Source organism: Schistocerca nitens, unplaced genomic scaffold, assembly GCF_023898315.1.
Source record: "Schistocerca nitens isolate TAMUIC-IGC-003100 unplaced genomic scaffold, iqSchNite1.1 HiC_scaffold_467, whole genome shotgun sequence".
NCBI lineage: Eukaryota > Metazoa > Arthropoda > Insecta > Orthoptera > Acrididae > Schistocerca > Schistocerca nitens.
This window is the reverse complement of record NW_026046000.1, coordinates 26406-36650: the sequence shown is the minus strand read 5'-3', so window position 1 is coordinate 36650 and position 10245 is coordinate 26406. Positions and strand designations below refer to the sequence as shown.

General features: G+C 66.2%; 1 protein-coding gene across 1 annotated transcript; it reads left to right on the top strand.

The window, feature by feature from the left end:
* Positions 1 to 204: 204 nt before the first annotated feature.
* Positions 205 to 10046, top strand: LOC126232238 (trichohyalin-like). The gene is made up of 7 exons (XM_049942530.1): positions 205 to 2190; positions 2279 to 3142; positions 3231 to 4430; positions 4505 to 5809; positions 5946 to 7872; positions 8157 to 8977; positions 9192 to 10046. Exons 1-7 carry the CDS (start codon positions 205 to 207, stop codon positions 10044 to 10046), a joined length of 8958 nt encoding a protein of 2985 aa, XP_049798487.1.
* The last annotated feature ends 199 nt before the right edge of the window (positions 10047 to 10245 follow it).

Genomic DNA, 10245 nt, shown 5'->3' with positions numbered 1-10245 from the left:
GGCTGCGCAGAAACGGCTGCGCATAAACGGCTGCGCATAAACGGCTGCGCATAAACGGCTGCGCATAAACGGCTGCGCATAAACGGCTGCGCATAAACGGCTGCGCATAAACGGCTGCGCAGAAAAGGCTGCGCAGAAACGGCGGCGCAGAAACGGCGGCGCAGAAACGGCTGCGCAGGAACGGCTGCGCAGGAACGGCTGCGCATGAACGGCTGCGCCGAAACAGCTGCGCCGAAACAGCTGCGCCGAAACAGCTGCGCCGAAACAGCTGCGCCGAAACAGCTGCGCCGAAACAGCTGCGCCGAAACAGCTGTGCAGAAACAGCTGCGCCGAAACAGCTGCGCAGAAACAGCTAGGCAGAAACAGCAGCGCCGAAACAGCTGCGCCGAAACAGCTGCGCAGAAACAGCTGCGCCGAAACAGCTGCGCAGAAACAGCTAGGCAGAAACAGCTGCGCAGAAGCAGCTGCGCAGAAGCAGCTGCGCAGAAACAGCTGCGCAGAAGCAGCTGCGCAGAAGCAGCTGCGCAGACGCAGCTGCGCAGAAACAGCTGCGCAGAAGCAGCTGCGCAGAAACAGCTGCGCAGAAGCAGCTGCGCAGAAGCAGCTGCGCAGAAACAGCTGCGCAGGAACAGCTGCGCAGGAACGGCTGCGCAGGAACGGCTGCGCAGAAACGGCTGCGCAGGAACGGCTGCGCAGGAACGGCTGCGCAGGAACGGCTGCGCAGGAACGGCTGCGCAGGAACGGCTGCGCAGGAACGGCTGCGCAGGAACAGCTGCGCAGGAACGGCTGCGCAGGAACGGCTGCGCAGGAACGGCTGCGCAGCAACGGCTGCGCAGCAACGGCTGCGCAGGATCGGCTGCGCAGGAACGGCTGCGCAGGAACGGCTGCGCAGAAACGGCTGCGCAGAAACGGCTGCGCAGGAACGGCTGCGCAGGAACGGCTGCGCAGAAACGGCTGCGCAGAAACGGCTGCGCAGAAACGGCTGCGCAGAAACGGCTGCGCAGAAACGGCTGCGCAGAAACGGCTGCGCAGAAGCGGCTGCGCAGAAGCGGCTGCGCAGAAGCGGCTGCGCAGAAGCGGCTGCGCAGAAACGGCTGCGCAGAAACGGCTGCGCAGAAGCGGCTGCGCAGAAGCGGCTGCGCAGAAGCGGCTGCGCAGAAGCGGCTGCGCAGAAGCGGCTGCGCAGAAGCGGCTGCGCAGAAGCGGCTGCGCAGAAGCGGCTGCGCAGAAGCGGCTGCGCAGAAGCGGCAGCGCAGAAGCGGCTGCGCAGAAGCGGCTGCGCAGAAGCGGCTGCGAAGAAGCGGCTGCGCAGAAGCGGCTGCGCAGAAGCGGCTGCGCAGAAGCGGCTGCGCTGAAGCGGCTGCGCAGAAGCGGCTGCGCAGAAGCGGCTGCGCAGAAGCGGCTGCGCAGAAGCGGCTGCGCAGAAGCGGCTGCGCAGAAACAGCTGCGCAGAAGCGGCTGCGCAGAAGCAGCTGCGCAGAAACAGCTGCGCAGAAGCAGCTGCGCAGGAGCGGCTGCGCAGGAGCGGCTGCGCAGAAGCGGCTGCGCAGAAGCGGCTGCGCAGAAGCGGCAGCGCAGAAACGGCTGCGCAGAAACGGCTGCGCAGAAACGGCTGCGCCGAAACAGCTGCGCCGAAACAGCTGCGCCGAAACAGCTGCGCCGAAACAGCTGCGCCGAAACAGCTGCGCCGAAACAGCTGCGCCGAAACAGCTGCGCAGAAACAGCTGCGCCGAAACAGCTGCGCAGAAACAGCTAGGCAGAAACAGCAGCGCCGAAACAGCTGCGCCGAAACAGCTGCGCAGAAACAGCTGCGCCGAAACAGCTGCGCAGAAACAGCTAGGCAGAAACAGCTGCGCAGAAGCAGCTGCGCAGAAGCAGCTGCGCAGAAACAGCTGCGCAGAAGCAGCTGCGCAGAAGCAGCTGCGCAGAAGCAGCTACGCAGACGCAGCTGCGCAGAAACAGCTGCGCAGAAGCAGCTGCGCAGAAGCAGCTGCGCAGAAACGGCTGCGCAGGAACGGCTGCGCAGGAACGGCTGCGCAGGAACGGCTGCGCAGGAACGGCTGCGCAGGAACGGCTGCGCAGGAACGGCTGCGCAGGAACGGCTGCGCAGCAACGGCTGCGCAGCAACGGCTGCGCAGGAACGGCTGCACAGGAACGGCAGCGCAGAAACGGCTGCGCAGAAACGGCTGCGCAGGAACGGATGCGCAGGAACGGCTGCGCAGAAACGGCTGCGCAGAAACGGCTGCGCAGAAACGGCTGCGCAGAAACGGCTGCGCAGAAACGGCTGCGCAGAAGCGGCTGCGCAGAAGCGGCTGCGCAGAAGCGGCTGCGCAGAAGCGGCTGCGCAGAAGCGGCTGCGCAGAAACGGCTGCGCAGAAGCGGCTGCGCAGAAACGGCTGCGCAGAAGCGGCTGCGCAGAAGCGGCTGCGCAGAAGCGGCTGCGCAGAAGCGGCTGCGCAGAAGCGGCTGCGCAGAAGCGGCTGCGCAGAAGCGGCTGCGCAGAAGCGGCTGCGCAGAAGCGGCTGCGCAGAAGCGGCTGCGCAGAAGCGGCTGCGCTGAAGCGGCTGCGCAGAAGCGGCTGCGCAGAAGCGGCTGCGCAGAAACGGCTGCGCAGAAACGGCTGCGCAGAAACGGCTGCGCAGAAGCGGCTGCGCAGAAGCGGCTGCGCAGAAACGGCTGCGCAGAAGCGGCTGCGCAGAAGCGGCTGCGCAGAAACGGCTGCGCAGAAGCGGCTGCGCAGAAGCGGCTGCGCAGAAGCGGCTGCGCAGAAGCGGCTGCGCAGAAGCGGCTGCGCAGAAGCGGCTGCGCAGAAGCGGCTGCGCAGAAGCGGCTGCGCAGAAGCGGCTGCGCAGAAGCGGCTGCGCAGAAGCGGCTGCGCAGAAGCGGCTGCGCAGAAGCGGCTGCGCAGAAGCGGCTGCGCAGAAGCGGCTGCGCAGAAGCGGCTGCGCAGAAGCGGCTGCGCAGAAGCGGCTGCGCAGAAGCGGCAGCGCAGAAGCGGCTGCGCAGAAGCGGCTGCGCAGAAGCGGCTGCGCAGAAGCGGCTGCGCAGAAGCGGCTGCGCAGAAGCGGCTGCGCTGAAACGGCTGCGCAGAAACGGCTGCGCAGAAACGGCTGCGCAGAAACGGCTGCGCAGAAACGGCTGCGCATAAACGGCTGCGCATAAACGGCTGCGCATAAACGGCTGCGCATAAACGGCTGCACATAAACGGCTGCGCAGAAACGGCTGCGCAGAAACGGCTGCGCAGAAACGGCTGCGCAGAAACGGCTGCGCAGAAACGGCTGCGCATAAACGGCTGCGCAGAAACAGCTGCGCAGAAACAGCTGCGCAGAAACAGCTGCGCAGAAACAGCTGCGCCGGAACAGCTGCGCAGGAACAGCTGCGCAGGAACAGCTGCGCAGGAACAGCTGCGCAGGAACAGCTGCGCAGGAACAGCTGCGCAGGAACAGCTGCGCAGAAACAGCTGCGCAGGAACGGCTGCGCAGGAACGGCTGCGCAGGAACGGCTGCGCAGAAACGGCTGCGCAGGAACGGCTGCGCAGGAACGGCTGCTCAGGAACGGCTGCGCAGGAACGGCTGCGCAGGAACGGCTGCGCAGGAACGGCTGCGCAGGAACGGCTGCGCATGAACGGCTGCGCAGAAACGGCTGCGCAGAAACGGCTGCGCAGAAACGGCTGCGCAGAAACGGCTGCGCAGAAACGGCTGCGCCGAAACGGCTGCGCCGAAACGGCTGCGCAGAAACGGCTGCGCCGAAACGGCTGCGCCGAAACGGCTGCGCCGAAACGGCTGCGCCGAAACGGCTGCGCCGAAACGGCTGCGCCGAAACGGCTGCGCAGAAACGGCTGCGCCGAAACGGCTGCACAGAAACGGCTGCGCCGAAACGGCTGCGCAGGAACGGCTGCGCAGAAACGGCTGCGCAGAAACGGCTGCGCAGAAACGGCTGCGCAGAAACGGCTGCGCAGAAACGGCTGCGCAGAAGCGGCTGCGCAGAAACGGCTGCGCAGAAACGGCTGCGCAGAAGCGGCTGCGCAGAAACGGCTGCGCAGAATCGGCTGCGCAGAAGCGGCTGCGCAGAAGCGGCTGCGCAGAAGCGGCTGCGCAGAAGCGGCTGCGCAGAAGCGGCTGCGCAGAAGCGGCTGCGCAGAAGCGGCTGCGCAGAAGCGGCTGCGCAGAAGCGGCAGCGCAGAAGCGGCTGCGCAGAAGCGGCTGCGCAGAAGCGGCTGCGCAGAAGCGGCTGCGCTGAAACGGCTGCGCAGAAACGGCTGCGCAGAAACGGCTGCGCAGAAACGGCTGCGCAGAAACGGCTGCGCAGAAACGGCTGCGCAGAAATGGCTGCGCAGAAACGGCTGCGCAGAAACGGCTGCGCAGAAACGGCTAGGCAGAAACGGCTGCGCAGAAACGGCTGCGCAGAAACGGCTGCGCATAAACGGCTGCGCATAAACGGCTGCGCATAAACGGCTGCGCAGAAACGGCTGCGCAGAAACGGCTGCGCATAAACGGCTGCGCAGAAACGGCTGCGCAGAAACGGCTGCGCAGAAACAGCTGCGCAGAAACAGCTGCGCAGAAACAGCTGCGCAGAAACAGCTGCGCAGAAACAGCTGCGCAGAAACAGCTGCTCAAGAACAGCTGCGCAGAAACAGCTGCGCAGGAACAGCTGCGCAGAAACAGCTGCGCAGGAACAGCTGCGCATGAACAGCTGCGCAGAAACAGCTGCGCAGAAACAGCTGCGCAGAAACAGCTGCGCAGAAACAGCTGCGCAGAAACGGCTGCGCAGAAACGGCTGCGCAGAAACGGCTGCGCAGAAACGGCTGCGCAGAAACGGCTGCGCAGAAACGGCTGCGCCGAAACGGCTGCGCCGAATCGGCTGCGCCGAAACGGCTGCGCAGAAACGGCTGCGCCGAAACAGCTGCGCAGAAACAGCTGCGCCGAAACAGCTGCGCAGGAACAGCTGCGCAGAAACAGCTGCGCAGAAACAGCTGCGCAGAAACAGCTGCGCAGAAACAGCTAGGCAGAAACAGCTGCGCAGAAACAGCTGCGCAGAAACAGCTGCGCAGAAACAGCTGCGCAGAAGCAGCTGCGCAGAAGCAGCTGCGCAGAAGCAGCTGCGCAGAAACAGCTGCGCAGAAGCAGCTGCGCACAAGCAGCTGCGCAGAAGCAGCTGCGCAGAAGCAGCTGCGCAGAAGCAGCTGCGCAGAAGCAGCTGCGCAGAAGCAGCTGCGCAGGAACAGCTGCGCAGGAACAGCTGCGCAGAAGCAGCTGCGCAGGAACAGCTGCGCAGAAGCAGCTGCGCAGAAACAGCTGCGCAGGAACAGCTGCGCAGGAACAGCTGCGCAGGAACAGCTGCGCAGGAACAGCTGCGCAGGAACAGCTGCGCAGGAACAGTTGCGCAGGAACAGCTGCACAGGAACAGCTGCGCAGGAACAGCTGCGCAGAAACGGCTGCGCAGAAACGGCTGCGCAGGAACGGCTGCGCAGCAACGGCTGCGCAGGAACGGCTGCGCAGGAACGGCTGCGCAGGAACGGCTGCGCAGAAACGGCTGCGCAGAAACGGCTGCGCAGGAGCGGCTGCACAGAAGCGGCTGCGCAGAAGCGGCTGCGCAGAAGCGGCTGCGCAGAAGCGGCTGCGCAGAAGCGTCTGCGCAGAAGCGGCTGCGCAGAAGCGGCTGCGCAGAAGCGGCTGCCAGAAGCGGCTGCGCAGAAGCGGCTGCGCAGAAACGGCTGCGCAGAAACGGCTGCGCAGAAACGGCTGCGCAGAAACGGCTGCGCAGAAACGGCTGCGCAGAAACGGCTGCGCAGAAACGGCTGCGCATAAACGTCTGCGCATAAACGGCTGCGCATAAACGGCTGCGCAGAAACGGCTGCGCATAAACGGCTGCGCATAAACGGCTGCGCATAAACGGCTGCGCATAAACGGCTGCGCATAAACGGCTGCGCAGAAACGGCTGCGCAGAAACGGCGGCGCAGAAACGGCGGCGCAGAAACGGCTGCGCAGGAACGGCTGCGCAGGAACGGCTGCGCAGGAACGGCTGCGCATGAACGGCTGCGCCGAAACAGCTGCGCCGAAACAGCTGCGCCGAAACAGCTGCGCCGAAACAGCTGCGCCGAAACAGCTGCGCCGAAACAGCTGTGCAGAAACAGCTGCGCCGAAACAGCTGCGCAGAAACAGCTAGGCAGAAACAGCAGCGCCGAAACAGCTGCGCCGAAACAGCTGCGCAGAAACAGCTGCGCCGAAACAGCTGCGCAGAAACAGCTAGGCAGAAACAGCTGCGCAGAAGCAGCTGCGCAGAAGCAGCTGCGCAGACGCAGCTGCGCAGAAACAGCTGCGCAGAAGCAGCTGCGCAGAAACAGCTGCGCAGAAGCAGCTGCGCAGAAGCGGCTGCGCAGAAACGGCTGCGCAGGAACGGCTGCGCAGGAACGGCTGCGCAGGAACGGCTGCGCAGGAACGGCTGCGCAGGAACGGCTGCGCAGGAACGGCTGCGCAGGAACGGCTGCGCAGCAACGGCTGCGCAGGAACGGCTGCGCAGGAACGGCTGCGCAGGAACGGCTGCGCAGGAACGGCTGCGCAGCAACGGCTGCGCAGCAACGGCTGCGCAGGAACGGCTGCGCAGAAACGGCTGCGCAGAAACGGCTGCGCAGGAACGGCTGCGCAGAAACGGCTGCGCAGAATCGGCTGCGCAGAAACGGCTGCGCAGAAACGGCTGCGCAGAAACGGCTGCGCAGAAACGGCTGCGCAGAAGCGGCTGCGCAGAAGCGGCTGCGCAGAAGCGGCTGCGCAGAAGCGGCTGCGCAGAAGCGGCTGCGCAGAAACGGCTGCGCAGAAACGGCTGCGCAGAAGCGGCTGCGCAGAAGCGGCTGCGCAGAAGCGGCTGCGCAGAAGCGGCTGCGCAGAAGCGGCAGCGCAGAAGCGGCAGCGCAGAAGCGGCTGCGCAGAAGCGGCTGCGCAGAAGCGGCTGCGCAGAAGCGGCTGCGAAGAAGCGGCTGCGCAGAAGCGGCTGCGCAGAAGCGGCTGCGCAGAAGCGGCTGCGCTGAAGCGGCTGCGCAGAAGCGGCTGCGCAGAAGCGGCTGCGCAGAAGCGGCTGCGCAGAAGCGGCTGCGCAGAAGCGGCTGCGCAGAAACAGCTGCGCAGAAGCAGCTGCGCAGAAGCAGCTGCGCAGAAACAGCTGCGCAGGAGCAGCTGCGCAGGAGCAGCTGCGCAGGAGCAGCTGCGCAGGAGCAGCTGCGCAGGAACGGCCGCGCAGGAACGGCCGCGCAGGAACGGCCGCGCAGGAACGGCCGCGCAGGAACGGCCGCGCAGGAACGGCCGCGCAGGAACGGCCGCGCAGGAACGGCCGCGCAGGAACGGCCGCGCAGCAACGGCCGCGCAGAAACGGCCGCGCAGGAACGGCCGCGCAGGAACGGCCGCGCAGGAACGGCCGCGCAGGAACGGCCGCGCAGGAACGGCCGCGCAGGAACGGCCGCGCAGGAACGGCCGCGCAGGAACGGCCGCGCAGAAACGGCCGCGCAGAAACGGCCGCGCAGAAACGGCCGCGCAGAAACGGCCGCGCAGAAACGGCCGCGCAGAAACGGCCGCGCAGAAACGGCTGCGCAGAAACGGCTGCGCAGAAGCGGCCGCGTGAAGCGGCTGCGCAGAAGCGGCTGCGCAGAAGCGGCTGCGCAGAAGCGGCTGCGCAGAAGCGGCTGCGCAGAAGCGGCTGCGCAGAAGCGGCTGCGCAGAAGCGGCTGCGCAGAAGCGGCTGCGCAGAAGCGGCTGCGCAGAAGCGGCTGCGCAGAAGCGGCTGCGCAGAAGCGGCTGCGCAGAAGCGGCTGCGCAGAAGCGGCTGCGCAGAAGCGGCTGCGCAGAAGCGGCTGCGCAGAAGCGGCTGCGCAGAAGCGGCTGCGCAGATGCGGCTGCGCAGAAACGGCTGCGCAGAAACGGCTGCGCAGAAACGGCTGCGCAGAAACGGCTAGGCAGAAACGGCTGCGCAGAAACGCCTGCGCAGAAACGGCTGCGCATAAACGGCTGCGCATAAACGGCTGCGCATAAACGGCTGCGCATAAACGGCTGCGCATAAACGGCTGCTCAGAAACGGCTGCGCAGAAACGGCTGCGCAGAAACGGCTGCGCAGAAACGGCTGCGCATAAACGGCTGCGCATAAACGGCTGCGCATAAACGGCTGCGCAGAAACAGCTGCGCAGAAACAGCTGCGCAGAAACAGCTGCGCAGAAACAGCTGCGCAGAAACAGCTGCGCAGAAACAGCTGCGCAGAAACAGCTGCGCAGAAACAGCTGCTCAAGAACAGCTGCGCAGAAACAGCTGCGCAGGAACAGCTGCGCAGGAACAGCTGCGCAGGAACAGCTGCGCAGGAACAGCTGCGCAGGAACAGCTGCGCAGGAACAGCTGCGCAGGAACAGCTGCGCAGCAACGGCCGCGCAGAAACGGCCGCGCAGAAACGGCCGCGCAGGAACGGCCGCGCAGGAACGGCCGCGCACAAACGGCTGCGCAGGAACGGCTGCGCAGGAACGGCTGCGCAGAAACGGCTGCGCAGAAACGGCTGCGCAGAAACGGCTGCGCAGAAACGGCTGCGCAGAAACGGCTGCGCAGAAACGGCTGCGCAGAAACGGCTGCGCAGAAGCGGCCGCGTGAAGCGGCTGCGCAGAAACGGCTGCGCAGAAGCGGCTGCGCAGAAGCGGCTGCGCAGAAGCGGCTGCGCAGAAACGGCTGCGCAGAAGCGGCTGCGCAGAAGCGGCTGCGCAGAAGCGGCTGCGCAGAAGCGGCTGCGCAGAAGCGGCTGCGCAGAAGCGGCTGCGCAGAAGCGGCTGCGCAGAAGCGGCTGCGCAGAAGCGGCAGCGCAGAAGCGGCTGCGCAGAAGCGGCTGCGCAGAAGCGGCTGCGCAGAAGCGGCTGCGCAGAAGCGGCTGCGCTGAAACGGCTGCGCAGAAACGGCTGCGCAGAAACGGCTGCGCAGAAACGGCTGCGCAGAAACGGCTGCGCAGAAACGGCTGCGCAGAAACGGCTGCGCAGAAACGGCTGCGCAGAAACGGCTAGGCAGAAACGGCTGCGCAGAAACGCCTGCGCAGAAACGGCTGCGCATAAACGGCTGCGCATAAACGGCTGCGCATAAACGGCTGCGCATAAACGGCTGCGCATAAACGGCTGCGCAGAAACGGCTGCGCAGAAACGGCTGCGCATAAACGGCTGCGCATAAACGGCTGCGCAGAAACAGCTGCGCAGAAACAGCTGCGCAGAAACAGCTGCGCAGAAACAGCTGCGCAGAAACAGCTGCGCAGAAACAGCTGCTCAAGAACAGCTGCGCAGAAACAGCAGCGCAGGAACAGCTGCGCAGGAACAGCTGCGCAGGAACAGCTGCGCAGGAACAGCTGCGCAGGAACAGCTGCGCAGGAACAGCTGCGCAGCAACGGCCGCGCAGAAACGGCCGCGCAGAAACGGCCGCGCAGGAACGGCCGCGCAGGAACGGCCGCGCAGGAACGGCCGCGCACAAACGGCCGCGCAGGAACGGCTGCGCAGGAACGGCTGCGCAGAAACGGCTGCGCAGAAACGGCTGCGCAGAAACGGCTGCGCAGAAACGGCTGCGCAGAAACGGCTGCGCAGAAACGGCTGCGCAGAAACGGCTGCGCAGAAACGGCTGCGCAGAAGCGGCCGCGTGAAGCGGCTACGCAGAAACGGCTGCGCAGAAGCGGCTGCGCAGAAGCGGCTGCGCAGAAGCGGCTGCGCAGAAACGGCTGCGCAGAAGCGGCTGCGCAGAAGCGGCTGCGCAGAAGCGGCTGCGCAGAAGCGGCTGCGCAGAAGCGGCTGCGCAGAAGCGGCTGCGCAGAAGCGGCTGCGCAGAAGCGGCAGCGCAGAAGCGGCTGCGCAGAAGCGGCTGCGCAGAAGCGGCTGCGCAGAAGCGGCTGCGCTGAAACGGCTGCGCAGAAACGGCTGCGCAGAAACGGCTGCGCAGAAACGGCTGCGCAGAAACGGCTGCGCAGAAACGGCTGCGCAGAAACGGCTGCGCAGAAACGGCTGCGCAGAAACGGCTAGGCAGAAACGGCTGCGCAGAAACGGCTGCGCGTAAACGGCTGCGCGTAAACGGCTGCGCGTAAACGGCTGCGCGTAAACGGCTGCGCAGAAACGGCTGCGCAGAAACGGCTGCGCAGAAACGGCTGCGCAGAAACGGCTGCGCATAAACGGCTGCGCATAAACGGCTGCGCATAAAGAAACGGCTGCGCAGAAACGGCTGCGCAGAAACGGCTGCGCAGAAACGGCTGCGCATA

What these genes read in the sequence shown, in the direction of transcription:
- LOC126232238 (XM_049942530.1), top strand. Translation starts at nt 205, where the DNA reads ATGAACGGCTGCGCCGAAACAGCTGCGCCGAAACAGCTGCGCCGAAAC. An exon ending in AGAAACGGCTGCGCATAAAC is followed by an intron (nt 5,810 to 5,945) that starts GTCTGCGCATAA and finishes ACGGCTGCGCAG; the next exon opens with AAACGGCGGCGCAGAAACGG. An exon ending in GGCTGCGCAGAAGCGGCTGC is followed by an intron (nt 7,873 to 8,156) that starts GCAGATGCGGCT and finishes ACGGCTGCGCAG; the next exon opens with AAACAGCTGCGCAGAAACAG.